Source organism: Zeugodacus cucurbitae, chromosome 3 (genome assembly GCF_028554725.1).
Source record: "Zeugodacus cucurbitae isolate PBARC_wt_2022May chromosome 3, idZeuCucr1.2, whole genome shotgun sequence".
Lineage (NCBI taxonomy): Eukaryota > Metazoa > Arthropoda > Insecta > Diptera > Tephritidae > Zeugodacus > Zeugodacus cucurbitae.
The window spans coordinates 10,788,428-10,812,345 of NC_071668.1; the positions used below are offsets into that span (position 1 = coordinate 10,788,428).

General features: G+C 30.5%; 1 protein-coding gene across 1 annotated transcript; it reads left to right on the forward strand.

Annotated features, from left to right (window-relative positions):
• The first annotated feature begins 4,467 nt into the window (after positions 1-4,467).
• Positions 4,468-19,533, forward strand: LOC105210828 (uncharacterized). The gene is made up of 3 exons (XM_011181987.3): positions 4,468-4,650; positions 8,083-8,286; positions 18,857-19,533. Exons 2-3 carry the CDS (start codon positions 8,205-8,207, stop codon positions 19,246-19,248), a joined length of 474 nt encoding a protein of 157 aa, XP_011180289.2. The 5' UTR covers positions 4,468-4,650; positions 8,083-8,204; the 3' UTR covers positions 19,249-19,533.
• Positions 19,534-23,918: the final 4,385 nt, after the last annotated feature.

Sequence of the window (23,918 nt, forward strand, 5' to 3'; positions counted from 1 at the left end):
ATTTCCTCATCCGATGAAAATTTCTTATTGTTATAAACAATTAAAGACCCGAATTTTTGTCGAGAATCGAGCCTTTTGCTTTGAGTAGCCGCCATTTTGTCAAATTTTTTTTTTTTACTAATTCCTTCGATCAAACACTAGATTATTTATTATGTTAATTAAATTTATTTGGTTTTTGCATTTTAGATGATCCAGTCCAGAGATATCGTGCTCACCGCAAGATGCCTTTCTTTTGCGGACCTCTGCAAAATTGGCAATATCAACGTCGCCGATAATTATTTTTGGCAGTAAAAAATATGTGAATGTAGTTTAAGGTTGTCATAATATACCTGCCAAGTTTCAAATCAATAAACCAAATAGTTTGCTTAGAAAAAATTATTGAAAAATGCCTTTTTTTCGACTTTTTTCTTTCCTTTTCCTTTTTTTTTTCGACCCCTTAATTCATTCTTTGACCGCTGTGATGACACTGTCCGTAGGTAAAGGTCGTTAGCTTTTTACTGAGTTGAAAAAGTTGAGTCTTCCCTTTCTCATAATATCTTTAGATACACGATCTGATATTGATTTGATTAAATTTAATTTTTTTAATATCGAAGAAGTCTTAAACTTTGTTTATTAACAAATTAATTACTCTTTTAAGCTAGATTATCTCTTCAAAGACACTCTCTACAAAGTGAGTATAACTCTCTCTCTCTCTCTAAACACACATATTTAGTGAGCAAATAAACTCAGCTTAGAGTTTCCGAAATGCACTAGTACGAGTAGATTTGAGTGAAATTCTGTTGCTAAAACAAAAATCAAAGATAAGGTTCTTAAGCAGAGAAAGCGGATCTAAGCTAAACAAGACGAGATACAACTGGTGTGAACTGTCTCATTACTTTGTTTTTGTTTCATAGTTTTCTTAAAAGTGATATTTCTTAGGCTGCATCGATGTTGTTGTTTTATTAACCGAAAAAATCCAATAAAAACTGATTTAAGTAAACATATCAAGATGATTTAGTTCAAGTTAAGTACAAGTAAAATTATGCGTGTATTTGCAAAAGCGAAAGATTCGCTTAGAAAAAAAGCGCGCAATCAGTTTCCATGCAAATAAAAAAAATATATATAATTATTAAGATTTCATTGCACATAAACAATACAACAAATATACATATATAGAGATTTTATTCTTTATAGATAGTTAAAGCAACAACATTGGTATTTCATATCAACTGATCGTTATTGCGGTTGCTGCTATTTTATATACCTATCACTTTATATACATGTATATATATATATGCATATATGTATATATGCAAAAATCTTGGAAAAAATATCATTGCAAAACATAAATAAAATCGTAAAATGTTTTAGCAAAGGTCGTTATATTCAAGTAGTTCCTGTACATACATATATACTTTCATATTTATTTACCTTCCAACGAGTTAGTAAAATCCTGTTTAAGTGAGTTCAGGGCGCATTTAACCTATCGTTATAATAATAACAACATATTAGAAACCGGTGCATTAATATTTGATTTTTGCAAATTTTTGTTGGCAAATATGATTAGACGAAATTTGCACTTGTTATTGAGAGATTTTTCAAGCAGCCGTACTGCCGTACTCAAGAATTGGATTTTTTAACAAATAAAAAAATGGAATAAATAATAAAATAAATAAAACTAAGCAATCAAAAATTTTATAATAATAAATATAAAATAAATATAATATTTTGAGCGCTGTAAAAAATTCCCAAAATGAGTCAAACATTAGCGGTCTAATCTAAAATGCTTCAAGATATGCTACTAAGGGCTAGACGCACTATAAGTTAAATATTAAATGAAATTAAACATATGTCAGATTAGATTTCGTGGCTGATTTTCGAGCCGGAGTTTTTAGCATATCTTGAAGATGAAATGAACCTCTTTTTAACGATGAGAGTTCAACTGCATAACTGCTAAGACGCTTCATTACGATACAGAAATATTATTTTGCATAGCTAAAGGTGTATTAGACAAGGGGCCTGAGACATAGGTTAGAAAAAAACAAACAACGTTGAGTAGATTTCAACTCCCTATCCTCCAGTCAGGTTCGAGAGTGTTTGATTCCATAATATTTAATTGTACTACATGAATATCAATGATACGGTCGAAAACATACCCATAACTTGAAAGATACTTGCTCTACTGAGCGTAAAAAGCTCTCTAGACACTTTACGATTCAATTCGCACTAGAAGGAGTTTGGGGTCCCGCAAGCACCTGTTGAGCGCTCGTTAATTTTGTGTGAGGCTTAGCTGTCCTTTAGTAGAAAGGAAAAGAATACATAAATTCCGACGTTCTTCAATCATTTATACATCTATATTCCAAAAAATTGTCAATCAATGTAATGCAACTCGTGAAGGAGTGTGGAGAAAATATTGTTATTTAAACCTAATATTATACTTTTATTTGAACCCCAATTCGATGCCTTTCAATTTGCTGTACAGTGTTAATGACGAGATTGAGAAAAGGAAATTTCTTCTTCTTACTTGTTTTCTGCCGTCTTTTAGGATCACTTAAAACATTTACGAGCCAAAGCAAGGCGTAGACGACAAAATAACACGGTGCCATATTTCTCAAATTGGAAATGTAAAACGTTGAATTATATTTCTATCAGAGTATTTTTCCAGGATTATAAGGACATCTACTAAACATAAGCCAAATACAAGAGTCTTCAGCTTTTGACTTCAGCTTAGCAAATTGCCGATTTGAAATCCAAAAGGGTTGTCCTTCTTTAATAACACTCAATAAAAACCCCTCAGGCTGCCGTAAAGGGTTGTATTGTCAGCTAAAGTGTTGCTGCCAAATATTAGTAATTACTTCATTAACTTGTAGATAGTTTATCTTACTTGTGCTTGTTTATATTAGAAACCAGTTTTTTCGTGTTATTCAATGATTGTTTACTTGCAATTAATATGCAATACTTGACTTGCAGTTGCAAGCGATCAATGGATCGTATGTATCTACGTATGTACTATAGGTATATACCCCTAGTTTTCACTGGCGACTTATTTTCAAGCTGGCTCAGCCAGTCTATAATCTAGTTCTCTGTCAATCAATTTGTTTTACATATTTAATAAGGAATTATTTGAATACCTAGCTTTTTATCAATGTGTGCACACACATACCTCTGTCATTATATATAGGGTGTTATTTAGGATGTATATAATTTCTGGACTAGATTGTAATGGAATTAGCTGTGGTCTTTATGGACAATTTACTTGAAAAATTACTTTGTAAAGTCAGTGTAAACCACCGAAATTATGAAAATTGATTTATAAATCTCGAGTTTCTCGTCGAAATCTTACTAATTCATCGATAACACTTTATACTCTTAAAGGGTATAGAAATATGTAAAATTGACATATTTGGAGTTCGTCCTGAAGCAGTCCATAATATACTCTCCAGGCTCCTTATATCCTGAATAATCTATTATTTGATAGATGATTGGACCTGGAGCATGGTCTAGCATGGTACTACACATGTTTTATATGATGAAAATTGCATGCCTCTAAAAAAATCACCCTTTATATATAGTGAATACTCTGAATGAAATGAAACCATTAGGAATTTTAATTAAAATTTGCATAAAAAATTCTCACATTCTGAAAAATTCGCTGACAGTTATCATTTTCTTTTCTTTCTCTTATCAACAACTTCTCTTAGAACTTGTTTTAGTCGATTTTATATGAAAGTCTACCATAGGGAGATACGATATAACCACCTTAGCTCTAAGTAGAAAAATAAACTTCAAAGCTAGATTTTTGTCTTTGACATATCTGTCACAAATTCAAACATTTCCTACAGGGTCAGCTTGCTGTATGCATCATACGAATATGTGTACTTGATCTTTGAATATTCACACTTAATTTACTCTGCTTTTTTTTGTGATCACCGACGCCGGCAAAGGGTGTGCGCTACTACTAGTTCTATCTCAAATACACGCATAAGTATGCCGACCACTTGTTGTAACCACAACTACAACACAAAAATCTTTGTTTCGTAGCGCTCTTTCGCTCGCCATCCAACTTAATAAACTACATATGACTATAACTCTCTGGGAAAGTCAGTCGCCCATACCATTGACATTCACGACTGATTCTCCCACAATTTTACGCATTTCACTGTTGTCGTTGTGGTCGTTGCCGTCGTCTGTTTGTCAGCGATCGTTTACTTATTTGCATACTGATCGTTTGTCTGTTTGTCCACTTAGTGGTGATACTATCTACGAGTACATACAGACGGACAGACAGACAGATATACAAGTGTATAGCACGAGTAGTGTCGTCTTAGTTTGCTGTGAGTAAATCAGTCGTCGGTCACAAAAACGCTTCGGTGTTTGTGTTAATCTCGATTTATATTGTAATTTCTATATATGTATGTATGTATGAGTGTGATTTACAAAACAAAAAGAAAATAGAAAAATAATTTAAAATTAAAATTTGATTTTTAAAAACATTTACAAGTTCAGATTCGTTTGAGACGTGCGCGTGTTCGGACGTTAATTTCGTGTTTAAGTGCAAGTAGATCGAAAATAAATTAATGAAATTAAATAAAGCGATGAATAAAGTGTAGTAGTATATGGGAAATATTTAATATAATAAAGCGTTGGCGTGCAAATATTTAAGTGCTACAGGTTGGTGAAAAGTCAGTGTGTGTGGGTGCAAATAAATAATTTTAATTACTGTTGGGAGTGTTTATTTGAATTATAATCAGAGGAAGTGAATGAATTTTCAATAGTTCATTAAATAAACGAGCTAATTACATATAATTGCAGATAGTGCGAGTCGTTTCAATTATTATATTTACAGTTAGTTATAATTGGAGAAAGTGACGGAATTTTTATATTTTAATTATTAATTAATTACTGAAAATATTATTGTATTTTTAATTGAGTAATTAAATAATAAATAATGAAAATTTAATTTTTTTAATTATTTCATTAATTAACAATTAAAAAATTTTTCAGTAATTTATTTATTATAATTTTTAATTAACTACAGACAAAATTATTATAATTTTAATGAAGTAATTAATTAAAAAATAATGAAAATTAAAATATTTAATTATTTCATTAATTAACATTTAAAAATTTAAAAGTAATTTTCAGTACATTACTTATTTAAATCATTAATGAATAAGTGGAAATATTAATGTAATTTTAATTAAGTAATTAATTAAAAAGTAATGAAAATTAAAATATTTAATTACTTCATTAATAAACAATTCAAAAATGTTTCAGTAATTTATGTATTCTAATAATTACTTAATTACTGGAAAAAAATATTATAATTTTAATGAAGTAATTAATTAACAAATAATGAAAAATATAATATTTAATGAACCAATTGACATTAAAAAATGTTTCAGTAATTTATTTATTACATTATTATAAATTATTATAATTTTAATGAAGTAATTAATTAAAAAGTAATGAAAATTAAAATATTTAATTACTTCATTAATAAACAATTCAAAAATGTTTCAGTAATTTATTTATTATAATTTTTAATTAATTACAGACAAAATTATTATCATTTTAAGTAAGTAATTAATTAAAAAGTAATGAAAATTAAAATATTTAATTATTTCATTAATAAACAATTCAAAAATGTTTCAGTAATTTATGTATTATAATTATTACTTAATTACTGGAAAAAAATATTATCATTTTAATGAAGTAATTAATTAACAAATAATGAAAAATTAAAAAAAATATTTCAGTAATTTATTTATATTAATTATTAATTAATTACTGAAAATATTATTTTACTATTAATTAAGTAATTAATTCACATATAATTAGTATAATATCTAACTACAATTATTAATTCTTATGAAAAAAAATTTCAAGTATTTAATTAATACTTAAAACTGACTGAAACTAATTTTATTAATTAATTAATTAATATTAATATATAAATAAATTAATAAATTACCTAATCATATCGAGCCTTTACCGCCATTTTAGCGTAAGCGACAAAAACCAAATTTTACAGGTGAAGGTTTTTTTAAATACTTTTAACCATTAATGTGGTAGTAATTTAAATTTTTTTTTCAATTATATATGTAAATGTCTGAAAAGCAATAATGTATGAGAAATTTTAAATTACTACCACATTAATGGTTAAAAGTATTTAAAAAAACCTTCACCTGTAAAATTTGGTTTTTGTCGCTTACGCTAAAATGGCGGTAAAGGCTCGATATGGCAAAAACATGAAAAAAGTGAATAAATGTAAAAATTCTATTTAAAGTATATATAAATAATTTTTTAAATTAATTTTTTTTTTAATTAATTATGGCAAGATAATTGAAAACCCTCTAAATAAATTTAATAATTTAATTTTAACTACTTTTTTAGTTTAATTGCCGATAGAGAAAATATATATTTCGAATTTTTTTGGTTTTCTTGGTACTAAATTAAATAGTAATTAATTGAATTATAAAAAAAAATTAAAAAAAAAATTATTTTTTTAAGTAATTTTTTTTTAATTTTAATTAAGTAATTAATTCACATATAATTAAAAGTATAATAAAAATTAAAAAAAAAATTTAAATCTATTGGAATTCTTGAAAAAAGTTTGTGATTCAAAAATTTTACTTTCATTATAGAAAATTAATTTAATTAATTTATTGTTTTAATGAACGATGCTAAAAGACGAGAAAAATAAAAATAATGTCGTATGTCTAAATTAAATTTCTATATATATATTTAATTAAATAAATAAAGTGAGAAAATAAAGAACTGTGATCATACGGTATAGTATATCAAGTTGAGATAAGGGAAGCATTAAGTGCTGCATTGATAACGGTATATACGCTTCATAAAGCGCTTAAAAAAATATAAATTTAAAATTTGTACTACATATTTTCTAAAGAAAGATTTAAAACTTGCCTTTCAAATAGATTTTCAAAAAAGTACGTCTTAAATTCAAAGCAAACTCTCTATTAAATTAGCATAATTTAAAATTTTCATAAGCGAGATAGTGATTTGTATGTATGCCTGCATCTACGCTTAGTGCCCTATTCTTTACAATTTCTTTGCTTGTCTGCACGCTTTGATCCATGGAGAGGTTATCATTCTTCGCGTTAATGTGCAGCGGTTACTTGCATTGGCTATTTTTAGCTATCGAAATTCTGTAATATGAATCACCAAGTTATTTTCCGTTGCAACCGCATTGTTATTAAATATAAATATTTACATGCATCAGTCAGTGGTCAAGAGCAATTAATTATCAGCATAAGAAATTGATTATTAATATATTAAGATTATATATTATATTAATATTCTTTAAATTTTAACTAATAATTATTGTTTAAATATTTAAAAAAATATATAAATAATATTATTACAAAAAAATATTATTTATTGTTTAAATTTTTTATAAAAATCATAATTAATTTTTAAATAATTTTTATAATTCCTTTATAACTTTTTATTTTTTTATTTAAAAAAAGAATATTTTACAATTCAAAAATCAATAAAAGCTTTAATTTGCATTTAAAAATTGTATCGATTTCATTTTGCCAAGAAAACAACAAAAAAAATACTAAAAAAATACAAACAATTCTACAATTGTTTCTCGCGTCTAATCGAACCGGTTTTTGAAAAATGTAAACAACTTTTACGATGACGACTAGTAAGTAAAAAGCTTGAAAAATGTAGTTTGCGTAGCTAATGAGATGTTACGAATTTCTTTATAAATTATTCCAAGCTCTTTCCTTTATGTCTTTTGTTTTGTTCGATTTGTTCGTTGTGTGTAAAATTGTGTCAATTTGTGTAGCGTTAAACGAGAACAATATCGAAGAGGAACATGAAAATATTTAGACAAAAGGGAAATAACAAAATAATAATAACAGAAAAACCAATAAAAAGAAGATGAGCCAGATAAAGTTTGATTATTAATGATTGGCGTACTATATTTTTATATTCTTGAAAATTATTTTAAGGATTTTATTTTTTTTAAACTACATAATTGTTTTATATATATATATACTACTCATATATTTTAGTAATTTCTCCATTGATTTTAATTTCAAATTTTACTTTAAATTCTGCTCTTTACAGTGTTTTTAAATATTTAAAGTTGGAAGATTACTTGAAAAGAACGCGAATTCTAATTCCATGAAATAAGGAAACTTCACCCAAAGTATTATTGAAAAAAGAGTTATAACAAAATAATAAAGAAAATGGCATTCACAACCGCAGCTAAAACACTCCTCGTCTCAACTGCTGTGATAATGACAATATTTTCCAGTTTTATTCCAACGGGTAAGTTTTGAAATATAACTGGACCTATTAAATGGTGATACTTTAAATTTTTAACTTGATATAGCGATAATTGAACTATTTTTTATCATGTAAAATGTTTGGAAGTGCCTTTTCTGTAGTTAGTTATTATTGAAAACTGACTTAAAGCCGCCTCAGATAGGTTGACAGATTTTATGAGAATTTTTTAAGACATTACTTATGACACATGATCCTCTATCACTTTCCTAGAGACGATCGCTTTGAAAGAGAATGTTAATGTTAGAAACAGGGATCAACCATGACGTAGTGTAATTATTCTAACATGTATTGATTAGGTATGGCTTCATAAATAAGAGATCTTTCGCAGCAACTCAACTACTTCAAAAGTCCCTGGAAGCTGACTGATTTCCCATACGAAGTCTTTTATACCATTTAACGTGATAAAATAATATTTTCGACCAAACAATCACGTTAAAATAATTAGAACGGACCCAAATTTATATCCAACAAGGACTACTAACTCTAAAGCAGACTTCTCAGTCGACTACTACCGGAAACTAAAAATCACCGCTCATTTATTGCTAATTAGACTAGATAAACACTATTATTTCGTTGTTTTCCACTATTTGAAGAACGTGGAATTCTTCTTCGATCATAATGTGAAATCTTTATTATTTCATTGCTGCTAAATGATGACGCAAACAACATTTTATTATAGTTAGTACTCATATCTTACATAACATATAAAACAAATGCTGAGTTGACAATAAATACACAATATAATTACATACAAACACGTGGACGATAAAAATAGTTCATTAATTTGTGTTAAAAGTTTTCTAGTTCCAAACACTTTTGATAAAACCTTATTTAGCTAAATTATTAGAATCCACTTTACGTGTTATTATACGCTAACCGCATACGTTTTATTGCCAACTTTATTGACGCTATAAAAATTTTACTATATTCTACGCAAACAGACGCAGTAATGCAGTGGGGGTATTCACATCGAACTCAATTGTTCGAAAAATTGTAATGTGCTAAGGGTTGCAGAGGACGCTGAGCCAACGAAACAGTGTTAGAAATCTCCTAAGTCTTATATAGCTTGACAATAAAAGCCTAATGTACAATTTTGAAGTGTTAAAAATGTAATTCACCCATCAAATAACCTTTAATTTCACATATTATTCGGAGTTCGACCTCCGTCTATGTACGAGTATATCATCCGGACATACAATGTCCAAGAATCGAGTATGCTTCTTCCCTTAAAAGTCTTCTCATAAAAAAAGCTCGAATTTGATGAAAGCTAAGGAATTGTAGCAACCTCTACAGGCGGCTAATTGAATACCCTTATCGTACAATTGATTTTACAATGGCGCTTGCGGTTAAGCCGTCAATGAAAATGCAATGAGCATCTATCGTCTTTACAACTACTTATATAATTCAGTTTTATCTGGTTATATTGGTTGAATTATTGCTTTTTAACTGGTTTCGGTTAGGTGCATTTGATTTAAATGCATTTTATTGCTGAGTGTGGGTAATAACTTAATTACCGGTAGTCAAGTACAAAACTACTTAAAGGCGTACGTTCAAGATTACTTAAATTATTACCTAAGTCAACGCGAATGAATTGAGTGAAACGAATATGACTCCTATAAACAGAATAATTTAAAAGTAGCGCCATTGAGGACTCGTATTAAAGCGCTTAAATGGTTCTATAACCAACCAAAACGATGATCTTTTCTGCATGCCCATCGAACCCTACTCATCTAACACCCCTTTCCCTTTGGTCCAACCCTGTCTAAGTAGCACGTTTCCTGGACCTCCCGTTAGATGACCTCGACGACAACTAGATTTATGCGTTCCTTTCAGGCAGGGATAGATAACCGTTACTACAACAACGGTATGATCTTTTCTGGGTTGGGCTGATTCCTTTGGTCCGACACGTCGAAACAACTCGTTTCCTGGGCCTCCCGTTAGATGACTTTGATGACAATTGATTTGTGCTTGCCTGTTCAAGCAGGTTTGGATAACTTTTACTATAAGATTTTTTCTGGAAAATATTTCTAAAGATGGATGGATGGAAAAGTAACAGCTAATTTTTTGTAACAAAGATAATATTCTACAAAACTAAAAATCCAATTTGTACAAGCTTTAATTAAACATATTGTTTGTCACATGTTGTTTAACGCGTGCCTATTTACATACATATGTACTTGTAAACATTATTCATACATACATATGGTACATATATGGAAGAGATACGACTATGGGCTTATCTCTTTTTTAATGTAATCAAATCTTTTGTTTAATTTTTCATCATATGAGTGTACATATGTAAGTACATATGCATCTATAAGTATAGCATTGTCGCCATTGTGTTATTTTCGAATTGTTCAAATCGTTTTGATTTAAAACAAATGCATTTTATTTGCGCAAAGAGTGTGCCAGCAAATAAAAGCGAAACAATGGCAAGGCGCCGAAGCGCAACGATACATCGACACTTTGACCTTTGTGGATGATTGCATCTATACAATTGCCAAAATAAAATAAAAAATACAAATAAGAACATAAAATTTAAAATGAAAATTTGAAGTGAAGCGATGCGGCCGTCGGTTCTTTATTAAAAAAATGTTCAACTGCTTTGTTGTTGCCTATCTTCAGAGTACTGTACTCTATTGCTACAAAATCTAAAAAAAATGTAAAAAAAATATTTATTTCATTAATTTCAACTCATTGAAAAAATCGCAAAATATTTTTAAATTAATTTCTTTCGTTCATTATGATTCAGTTGGCAACTCCTTTATTCTTTAAATACCAAAAAATCGGCATGAAACATACATATTTATAATCTCTGGAGATTATTAAAAATATTTCTAAAAGTATTTTTTGTTAGGTGGCAGCACATTTATGCAAATGTTACAATGTTATTATAATACCTGACTAATTGTTTGCCACTCTAACGCTAATTGATTGGAGCGACAGTCTATTATTTACTGCGTAAATGTATATATTAATAATTTAAAGCGCAAAATAATTTCCTGGTCTATTAATTAAGAATAATTAGAAACACGCAGTGTAAATCTACAGTTACAATGTGGTATAGTGTATAAATATGTGAAACATTTAACATTAGACTTTTGTAAATTAAGAAAAAAAAGTTGGTAACCCTATTCATTAAAATTAAATTCAATGCTCAATGAGAGCTGCTACTCTACCCATTTCATAGAACAAATATATCAAGAATAATTTTTTTTATAAATTCTCATATAGAAATGTTCAAATGTATTTGAGAAACAAATTTTTGACCATAAAAAGTTCTCCTTTCACTACCGACGTTATTAAAACACGCCATTCATATTTGATGCTAATTCTAATTAGCAACTATACAATAGTTTCACAGATGCTTGGTAATTACTATAATTTGCTTTTGAGAAGAATTCCACATGTAAAATATTCCTAATCTTTAGAAAATAATGTTAATTTAATTATAACGTTGTTGCCAAATTAACACAATTTCTTGGGGAAAAAATAGAATATGTTCACTAAAAGCGGCGATTGATTTTTGTTGACAATCGAAGAGTTACTACATTTGAAATGATCACTTTTGTTTCATAGGGTAGATAATATAATAGTAGATAATATAATAACTATAATCCATGAAATATATGTATTTATTATTTACTGTCCCGATTTATTGGAACTTAGAATGTGGAGATTCGAATAAAAACTGGTATAATCAAAAAGAAATGAACAACTGGTATAAATTGTTATAATGAAATAGAGATAGAATTGAAAACGGCTATACAACTTGAATTAGGCATCCACATCTTTACTTGTATCAAATGAAAATAGGTAACCTCGGCTTTCACATGTATATTGGCTGTCTTTTATCCTCCAAATTACTGAATCGAACAAACAACTGGTATAAATTAAAGTACTTGAAAACAAGTGGATATACTATTTTTATGAAATTTTAAATTCAACTTTATAGCTTCCTTTCCTTTAATTCTGTTTAATAAAATTCTCAAAATGGCGAATAGAACACGTCTTAAAGGGGCACACATGATGGGCTAAAAAAAAGGTGATTTTTGGGAATTTTCATTTTAAAAAATACTTTATCAATTATTTAAAACTTTTAAGAATATATTTATACCGGTTTCAAGAATATACAGTGAAGTTTTTGAAGAAAAAAATTAAATATTTTTTAAGTTATAGTCGATCTCCAACGGCGCGAAAAAAGGTCCTTCACTGCTGCAGTGATTCCGGCCTTCTCCGTGGATGAAATCTAAAAAAACAAAATTCTCCTTAAACTAGATAATATTGTCTATACAATGACATACGATAAAAAAATCAAAAAGTGACAATATGGCGGCGTTTAAAAAAATATTCGATTTTTACCCAAAATTTTGGTCGTTTTTGGCCTGCCAAAATGCCTGCTGTTTCTGTTACTGTTACCGAGCGGCTGCTATTAAAATTGCTATAACTCAAAAACTATTTGAGATATCGATTTGAAATTTTAATATGTTATTTTTAATAATAATGTAATCTACCGAAATATGAACGAAAACAAAAATCGATTTTTTTGAAATTTCACACTTGGTGTGCCCCTTAATTACAGATATCCAACATATGAAAATATATAATATCAAAAAATGTCTATAGTAAATAATTCTGATAACATCATATTGTTCGCTTTAAATTTACCTCAATCACTTCCCGTTTTCTTTTTAGTTATTTACACTCTTATTTGTACTTCCTCATATTTTCAATTTGACACAGGAACTCGGTAAACACATAATTTACACATTGTAGAGGTTCATATGTATGGCTTGTGGTCTACACACGAGTATGTGTGTATGTAAGCTGCACATATGGTCACTAAATTTCCTTGGATTTATTTTGTTTTTTGTTTTGATTAGAAAATGCGTTTAATACCGCAAATGAGAAAAAGCAAAAGCAACAACAATAATTTTATATACTAGAAACAAAAAGAGATGCATCTGCAACTGTGTTACTGTGGCGAGAAAAGTAGAAAATAAATAATGAAAAATTCGATTTATTTGCTAGCAAGGCTAGGTTAAAATATATGCAAATATACATACATATAAACAGATATAGGTGTATATTTTAGAAATAATAATATACTATATGTATGAATATGTGGATGTGCAGAGAGCGAATAGTTAGTATATAAATGCTTATCTATGCACTATACAATTGCATACGTAGATTTATTTATATTTATACATTTTTATTTAAGTGAATACCCTTACTATAGATTAGCTAAAATGCGAGTGCATACATATGTATATGCCATCTATATATGTATGTACGCTTATTCATACCTCGATTTTGTTTTTCCTTCGCACGTGCTTCGGCTTAATAAAAATAACAAATAATGCATATTTTTCTAAAATTAAATGCAGTCAACAATTTAATATGCTTCAATATGTATAAATGCATCATAAATATCACAGTGAATAGATTTGTGATGAGTCGTCAATCAAGCGATTAGGCTAAGCCCATAGTGGAGTAAGCTATGATGCCGTGATTGGAGAACAAAATGCTAAAGCAAAGAGAGATTTTCTCTCAAAGGGTTGCCTTATAAGAAATACTTTGTAGACATAATCCGAATCCCAATAATTTCGATCTAATAATAATTTATTGAACTATTAACAACTACTTGCAACATCAACTAACAACTATAATTAACTACTGTTGACCAAAGTTAAGTACTGTAGACTCAATAATAATAACTTCATCACTAAAGAATTGAGAAATGTTTTTTGAGAACTAAACAATAAAGCATGCCTGATATTTTTAAACGCATACAACGCTTTCCACGACACTGGATTCGAACTGGATCGGACCCGGTTGTAAGTTTGAATTAGGACTGCGAACTCGGCAGTTACTAGCGCTACAGCAACAACTTAGAAAATGTACTTCTTGATAATATGGGAATCGGCTAGGGAATTTATATTCGCATCCTGAGCTAAGCAAACCAAGTACACCCATTAAGAATATGTAGCTACTCTGTTAACAGAGTTGAAGAAATCCTGAAACGGTTTTAATGTTTTGTTTGGGTAGAAACTACCGGTATAATGTACTCCAACCTATTTTTTATATGGACCATTCTGGTATTTAAGAGAAGTGTTTTTCTTCCTTAATTTACATTTTTCAACAACTTTGAGGGACGTGTGAACGTTTCTTAGAACAGTTTGGTAGTTGTGCCTGCCAAGATCCATATGAAAATATGATCTACAAGAAGAACTCTAACTAAGTTTAGTTTATAATGACTATTTGGGACACAAGTATCTACTTCATAGTATTATCTTTCAATCAGGTAATTAGTATTAGAATTTTTGACATGATTGATATTAGATTGAGGCTATTACCTTCTAGTTTCATTTGCTATAAACAGTTCTAATGCGAAGGCGCAGATTTAATCCTTTTGATTTTACTGCTTTGAAGAATCATTAATATAGTGAATATAGTCCTAAATAATCCGTAAACACCTCTGTGAGAACTTTCATATATCTTTTCACTTCAGTTTTTTTTCAGTTTTCTCTATGGGAAAGCTGGTTACTTTTCAAATAAATATATGAGCATTTCCAACGGTCGCGAACCGTACGTTCGCACGCATTTAAAGTTCAAAAAAGCAAGGAAAACATAAATTTGTCTTATTTTTTTATGTTTCGATAGCATTTTGCTAGGTCCTTCTTTGGTGCAAAAGGTAGGATCTTTCGATTTTTATTTTTTAATATGTTAGCGACAAACATGCGGTCGCGAACGTACGAATAATGGAAGTTGCTTTTGGGTGGATTTAATTTATATTAAATTGGAATAAAGTAACTTCCTCCTAACTAATTGCACGCTGAAATTTGTCCATTGGTTTTTTATGTATACGGTCGCGAACGTACGGGTCGCGAACGTACGATTTTTCCATCAAGTTTTTATTTGGATTTTGGAAACCTTTTCTTAAATAAAGCAAACTAATATTCCTTTTATTGATTGAAAAGATATAAACATACATAAAGCACAAGAAATATTTATTTAATATTGTTATATTTTGAATAGGCCGTACGAGCAGTTCGTAGCTTAAGATTTTCGTCGTAGGAAATCGAATGCACCATTCTGAATGTGCTCTTGCGCACAATTGTAGAAAGAGAATGCATCGTTTAAAACGACATTTTTGTTCTCGTAATTTGCCAGATTTTTCATTTCACAACTGCTCCAACGCCATCGACTGTACCTTTACCATATGACGTTGCAAAATAGTTCCACTCAAGTTTTTTACAACCAAATTCGGCCAGTAAATTAGGTAAACTCCAAGCAATAAACTTATTTTTAAATTGACTACTACTTCCGTCCGAGAAAATGAAAATACTTGAATTTCATTTTGGCACACCAGACTATAATTTTCCTCAAAATCTATTTGTAGGACAAGTACCCCAGGCGTGATATTTTTCCTTACGTTTTCAAAATAATTTTGTTGTGCTTGCTTTACAAAGAAATGTTGCTTGAAAATTTGCAGTTAAACTTGTAGTTCATAGAGCAAGTTCGATAACGCAGCAACAGTGCAAGTCAAAATTACACGATCGCTCACTTTCCTCCAGTACTGCCATTTAACATTTGCGTCCATTTTTGACAAGTATTTTAGCGGCCCAATATATTTTACATCTTTTGTACACTTTTCGCAATCGTTTGTCATACAATTTTCATTAAAATATTTGTTTAGAAACAAATCAATACTTACGGTCGCGAACGTACGAAATTTTGAAAATCGAAATAAAAAGTTTGATGCACTGTTTAACTAAAGTAATTTTGTTTTTTGATTACGGATGCTTAACTTGCTTTAATAGTGTTTTTTTAGGCACCTGTTTGCACTCAATGTGAAGTAATAGCAATAAATGACGTTTTTGGTCGCGAACGTACGATTAGATCGTAGATAATAAGCAAAATAAAAATTTACCGTTATTCGATTTTTGTTTGGCCTCTTTGCATTTTTATCTTCTTATTTATTCTTATTACAACCATAACATAAGTTATTCATTTAAAATAACTCAAGAGAAAAATTACTTGTAGAGTAACTCAAAGTAAAAACAAATAAGTTTTCAGGTTTCAGGACAAATTTTTCATGAAAATACCAGAGAGAAGTTATGAAAACATTATATTCATAAAATTTAAAGATCTTTGTAAAATCTTATTAAAAAAAATTTTATCTTTATTAACATTTTAATTTTTGGTCCTGGTTGACGATTCTGTGGAAATGCTCATATACATTTGTGTATTATATATACTATATTTATAACAGAACTTGTACGCGCGTAAATGTCAAGCGTCTAACATTTACCAAATTGACAGTTGCAACAATAACGGCAATTGCAACTTACAACAGTGCCACTTTATAACTTGCAACTTGTCGCTTAATACATACTAACACACTATATGTACGTATACATATAATATTTTGTAATCGGCTGTTAGTTTAGACAGTTGCATGCCACATTGCCACACTCGCTTACTTTTATCTACTGTATATACAGTGCCTGCACCCGCATTTTGTTGCATGTCCTCGTACGAGCGAACTCCGACTGACACTTGCCTGACAGCTTCGTTTCAAGGCCTGTGCCAGTACTCACTTTTCAAGAGCGAAAATGTAAATGAAACTGAAAGGGCAATTAGGCTGTCCATTTGATCAGCTAATTTGAATTTTGTAGTGAAATTTAATTTGAACATAATGAAATATGCTGTCTAAATAATTGGATTGGGTTAACAGGTTAGTACAGTTGATGTTATAATGAGTTAAGACATATGCGATATAAAATATATAGTCAAAATATAGAGTGAGAGAAAAGTGCTTTTAGGTATTAATATTAAATGGTAGTCGAAGAAATTTAGAGTTTGAACATTCCAATATTGATTTCTATAATAATATTTGAGATCATCGTACCATTGCTTCCGAGATGTTTGAGAAAACCATAGTTATGTTTAAATGACTGAAGGATAAATTAAAGTATGGGTGACATGGTTCTCTATGAGCACCAAAAAAACCGAAAAATATTGAAAGGATTTTGCAAACAAAATCAGGAAGAGAAGTTGAGTTTATTGGGCATACGATCGGGCTTAATATCAATCGAATTTTACTTTATCACTTCATTTTTCGTCTCGAAAGCATCCCCTCCAATTCTCTAGATTTACTATAGATCGTTATCTCGTGTTCTCTCTCCTCTAATTTCTACCACTCTCTTTCTATCTCTTTTATATATCTTTCTCACATATTTTTCCCACTCTATTTCTATCTCTTCCACAACGAATTTGACAACAAAAAATCTTCAAAATATTAAAGAAAATTAAATATTGATCTGTGGATATTAAAATATGCGATTTGAACCAGGGTTGCTTAGACGAAGTTGAGAACTTCCTTTATATATGCAACATAATCCCAAAACCACTTCCGTCTATAATTAATTAACTACTAATTTATTCAACTGGATAAAATTGTGTATTTCATTTTTTACAATTTTCGAGTGCTTTCACAATTAATGAAGCCAAAAATAGATTGTCAACATGAAATGAAATAAAAGCAAACAACAACAACAACTCAACTGAATATTTTGCCAAATTTGACATTTGTCCTTCATACTTCATTTGTCATTCAGTAGAATCCACTACCAACACACATTTGTTTTGTTGGTAACACTTTGCCATAATTAATTTGAAGCAAAGAATTGGCGGAAAGTTTTATTTATTCTCCTCGAAGACAAATGTTTGTGACAAAGCATTATTGCATTTTAATGGACAACACTTGTCTGCAATGACCGTAATGATTTTTTGTTGATGATTCGTAAATTCCATTATATTTTCGCCATTACCGTTATTACACAATAGAATGGGTTTTAGTATATTTGAGTCAGTTTGTCTGATATGGTGGTTATAAGGCGGATATTGTGGCGCCAAATATTTATGTATGTAAGTTTTGTTGTCGTCCATGTGAATGGGGGAATATATATTTGAGGTTATTATTTTTATGGAAGGTTGGTAGTGATGGAGCAAGCCTTCTCTTTCAGTGTCAACTCTGTAAGATCTTCCCTTTGACAAGATCAAATATACACAAGAGTTCTGATTTAGTCTGTTCTAGGGGAAGTGAAGTCTGTCTGAACTAGGAAGTCTCTTTACATCAGTGTTAACTCTTTAAGATCTTCCCTTTGATAAGATAAAATATCTATAATTTTGATTTAGTTCATTAAAATATGTTTCAGAGCCTCTGAATCAATCCCCAATTCTCTCCTCAATAAAGCTTTATGCTGTGTTTTGATTGTTTTTGAAAATTAATTCACGTTGGTCAAGTTAAAGTCTATATAATTGATGATGATTAAGCTCACGTTCTCTCTTTTTTCATTCCATCTTAGCTTCATGGAACATTCCGTTATGCGGAGAAACCCGGATGGAAATTCTATATCGCTTTTTCTCTTCTAAATTCATATATATTATTTTTAACTTTTTTTGAAACAAACTAAATTTGCTCTCTAATCACTTTTCATTCATTTCATTAATTTCCTTTCTTTTCTTCTCATTTTCCAAACAGTGAACGCCATCCGTTGTCACCAGTGTAACTCCCATCTGCAGGAGGATTGCACAGCACTGCGTTTGGTGACACCGCGTGCTCCACGTGACGAGCAATTCCTCGGCGATTGCGAATCGCCCGATATGTTCTGCCGCAAGACGGTTACAAAAATCGAGGTGAGCGGCGAGAATCGCATTATACGCAGCTGTGGTTACTTGGACAACAATAAGAGTGAGAAGAAGAATTACTGTTACGATGACGACAATGAGGGATACAAGCAGACGATCTGCACCTGCTTTGACGATGGCTGCAATGCGGCACCGCCACGTCTGGGCAATGCCAATCACGTGACCATGCTGAGTGCGACCGGTTTGTGCGTGCTGGTGGCGCGATTCCTGCGGCTTAGTGCTTAGATAGCGGATAGATTTCTGTACAAATTCATTCTGATATGTGTGTGTATGTACATATGTATGTATGTATGTACGAGTATTTGCAACGTTGCGTGGAGTATACTAGATTAATGGAAGTTTGCTGGAACTCTGGCACTCAAGTGTGGAGTGCTTGAAGCATGAAATGCATATTAATGAGAATGGCGTTGGAGCGAAGAGTGCTACACTTTTCTTTTGCATTTTGTTGGTGTTGTTTTATTTTATTTTATTGCCTTCATTTTAGTTTTGTCTAAATACTTCTACGCAAATGCAAACAATTTTGGACTCGATTTATGAAAATTTCGATGTAAAAAACAAATATTTTACATACATACATTTCTAGGTTAAATTTTAATGTACACATTTTTTGCGAAAATATTTTTCAAAGATTTAACAAAAAAAATTATTTAGTAAAAACAAAAATAAAAAATATAAAAAATACAAAAATGATAATTTTTACTTCAAACAAAAAAGAGGGTTGCTATCTGTTCAAAAATAGTAAGTTAAACAAATTATTAAACAGAAAAACACAAAAATTATTTATGTCAAACTAAGTTAGCTGAAGAAAACAGTTGAAACTATTTTTGAGTAGAGGTTTGAGAAGAATAAACTGCTCTAGTGATATTTCTGCTTAAAAAGTTTCAATAAGGGTTGCCACTTTTTGTCATTTATGATGTAAAAAAACTGACTATTTATTTCAAGGCGTTTATTAAGTTAACTTCCTGAAGTCAGTTAAAAATATTTTTGAGCAGAGTTGCCAATTGTTTCTTAAGTAAGTGTATTAACTTAAACAGGTTTCAGAAGTCAGTTGAAAATATTTTTGAGTAGAGTTGCCAATTGTTTCTATTAAATGATGATGATTAGAAAAAAGTAATTTTTGAGCCACAACAAATTGAAGACAAAATTACTCTTAATTTCAATGTGACTCAAAATCAGCATATTCTTTTAGCAATATACTATGGTATAAACCACATTGCTTTGCTATTATATAACAAACCGCACTGTAGACAATTCCAAAAGCAACTGCATTCTTTCTCACCCCATACTCCTATTGTGCGTGTATTATTTTCTTCCATCACTTACTTTTAATGGCTTTTTAATGTTTGTCGAGGAAAGTGCAAAGTCGTCTCTTTATTGTCGACCATTATTTGACAGTGAGTGTGAATCATTTACAGAGACACTATTTTATTGTCCACATAAATGAATAAAGTGTCTTAAGTGCAGAACTCAAGTTAAAGTTACCAGCGACTGAGTCAAATAAAGGGTGTTTTTGAAAGAAGAAAGAAGAATTAATTTATTAGATCGTTCGGTAATAGCAAAAATAATGGAAAAATGGATGGAATAATGGAAAACAATTCCATTGACTGTATGTGTTTAAAATTCAGTGTTAATGGACACTTATTTGGAGTATTTAAGAAACTCAGAGTTTATTTTTTTATACAAAGATGATGAAGTAATCAACCCGAGGTAATTTTTAATCCTGTGCCAAGTATCGAAACGAACTGGGGTTTAAGGTCATGTGTATACGATTATATTATCGTTTTGGAGAAACTCAGAGTTTATTGTTTCATGTAAAGATGATGATGTAATCACCCCGGAATACAATTTTAATCGTTATGCCAAGTATCGAAACGAACAAGACTTTATGATTTGGTGTTTATGAAGCATAAGATTCTCATTAGTGAGTTAAAAAAACTCCGAGTTTAATGATGTTGAAGTAATTATTCCGGAGGCCAATTTTTAATAGTTTTTTAAATTTTGAATCAAGCTGGAGCTTAGGGTTTGGTGTTTCTGAACCATTACACTCTTTTTAGGGTGTTTAAGAAACTCGAATATATAATATTTTATACAAAGGTGATGAAATAACAAACCCAGGGGCTATTACTTAATCGTAAAGCCAAGTTTCGAAATTGGAGTTTAAGGTTTGGTGTTTACGAAACATTACATTATCGTAAGGGTGTTTGAGAAACTCGGAGTTTAATTATTTATACAAAGATGATGTGTAATCAACACGGAGGCCAATTTTTATTCGTTTTCCAAGTTTCGAAACGAGATGGAGTTTAAGGTTTGGTGTTTATGAAGCATTATATTTTCGTTAGAGTGTTTAAGAAACTCGGAGTTTATTGTTTTATGAAAACATGATGAAATAATCAGTATTGAGGACATTTTCTTTCAATTATATTCTGAATTTGTGTGGCAAAACAGAGTTGCATTGTCATAAACACCCAAAAAGAGTTCGTGTTTAAGGCGAGTTAAAGAAAATACTTCTTCAAAACTTAATATACTGATATTTTTAATTAAAATAAATTAACTTCTTAGCAATTTCAATCACTTGTACGCTTCAACTACTTCTATTCTATTACGCTTCAACTACTATTGAGTAATCTCACTCTTATCCACTTTATCTTCTATACTCTACTTTTCTCCCTTGTGGGCAAAAGTGGCAATGTAAGTGGCGTGTTTACTAATTTTGCATTGTTTTCCTTATTTACTTCGTTGTGGCATAATAAACTTGTATAATTTCTGTTGTGTAAAAATTTAATTAGAAGCAAAAGTTTTAATTCGTTAAAAATGTAAAAAAACAATTGAAAAGAGAATGAAGTCTTCTCTTGCACAAAGTGAAAGCTGAAAGCTGCAGCTGTGCCTCGAAGCTCAGCACAACTCAAGCGCGGTATGCAAGTAAAACAACAAAGACGGCGTTTGATACGAACGGCAGTAGAAGTTGAATAAGAAAGTTTTTTAACAAAAATGTTTGACTTCTCGACATGCACTAATCCCGAAGCACAACTTAACTTTCGGTTAACTGCTGGTGTTCTTCTTTTCGTTGCTGCGGCGGAGTGAAGGCGGCGCGCGAAGACGTCTACGTATACAAACATCTTCACTTTGCTGCGCTACGTACGCTGTGGCAAGTGAATCAGCAAAGAACTTATAATTAGTCCACAGCGACTTTTAATAGATCCATCAGGGAGCGCGATTGGCGCTTGACGCTCTGGTATTTCACAATCGACTGAACTCAAAATTATGAGCTCAGAAGTTCCGTGAATGCTCGGAGTGATGCGTTTAATTGTTGAAAGCATTAATCAGCGCTGGCAAACTAGTTGACCTTTGGAGTGAATTCGCTTGTGTGGAGGAATTTTTGTACTCTATTGGGTATATACCCAAGTATATATATGTTTCAATTACAGTTTTAGAGCGCGGATTTAAAATTTTGTTAAACATTTGCCTTCAGTTCGATCTACCAAATCTCAAAAATCCCGTCACCAAAGACTAAAACCTTCATGAAAGTATGAATCATGCTGCTATGAATACTAAATACTCTCATTTAACAAATTTCATGGTCACATGGACATTCAACTATGCAAATTATCATATGTACATTTACAATTTTTTCCACCCAAAGACGACACAACTCCACAATTGGCCGCCATTGTGGTGGCCAACACTGTGCAAAGCGTAAACTCGTATGACTGTGCCAAAGAATTCATGAGTGCAAATTATTTTATTACCCCAACAAACACACACATACACCCCACTAATAGCATCTAAGGAAGGAGATAAATCTAAGATATCATGGATTCTCATTACATTGGATTGTGTGCGTAAGCGACAGCGTCGCCGACGTCAAACCGTCAATAGCTATTTTTATTTATTTTTGTTGTTGTTTTTTATCGGAGTAACACACTACAATTATTGGCTTCGTCGAAAATTAAAGAGAAAACAAAAATGTAGAGTATGCGTATGTAAGAGCTAGGGTTGCCACAGTAAGGAAATAAAATTTGCGAAATCCTAAAAATCGGTGTTAGATGACTCATCCCGAAAGGTGGTAAGTTCTGTTGTAAAATTAATAAACATTTCAGGAACATGGCTACCTTTTATATATATTTTTACCTTTTACAGCAATATATAGGTACTGAAACCCTGGAACAGTGTTCTTCAGGAGAATAATTATTACCGCATGTTATCGTGAATTTGTACATATTTACCATAAATTCAGGAACTATATGAAATCAGGGTCCAAAATAAATTTTACAACGACTTTTGGACCTAGGAATCTCTGCATGGATTATGATTAAATATGTCATCCCATGAACCTAAATAAAATAATTCTCAAATGACTACCTTGATTATAATTTTTTATATTATGACGTATTATGCCATTCGCCATTTTCCATAAAATTCTAATTCAGTTGAATACCAAACTCAGCGTCTAAATACACAACTTGTCAGCACTTGACTGTTGCCAAAGTGTCTGCGGTAAATTGCCCAGCTCAACCTCATCAACAACAAGGACTCGCTTACTCACTTACTCCCATCCATGCTGTAAATAATAGCTGTCACGTACATATCATAATACGTAGTGTGCGTAAGTGATGCTACGTATTTGCCCTTCGTTCACCCAGTGGAGAAAATAAAATGTAATAAGCACTGGTAAGTAGACAAAAGATGTCTCCAATGAAAGGAAATGGTCGAAAATTTGGTGTATCGAACAAATAACTGGTATAAAGTAGATATACTGGTATAATCTAATGACTTTTGTTTTGAATTCAACTGGATAAGATTGTTTTGACTTGCGATTTTACATTTTGTTAAGAGAGTAGAACCATTCGAGAATCGAGAACATCTCTTACAGTACTCTAGAAGAGAGTACCAGCTTA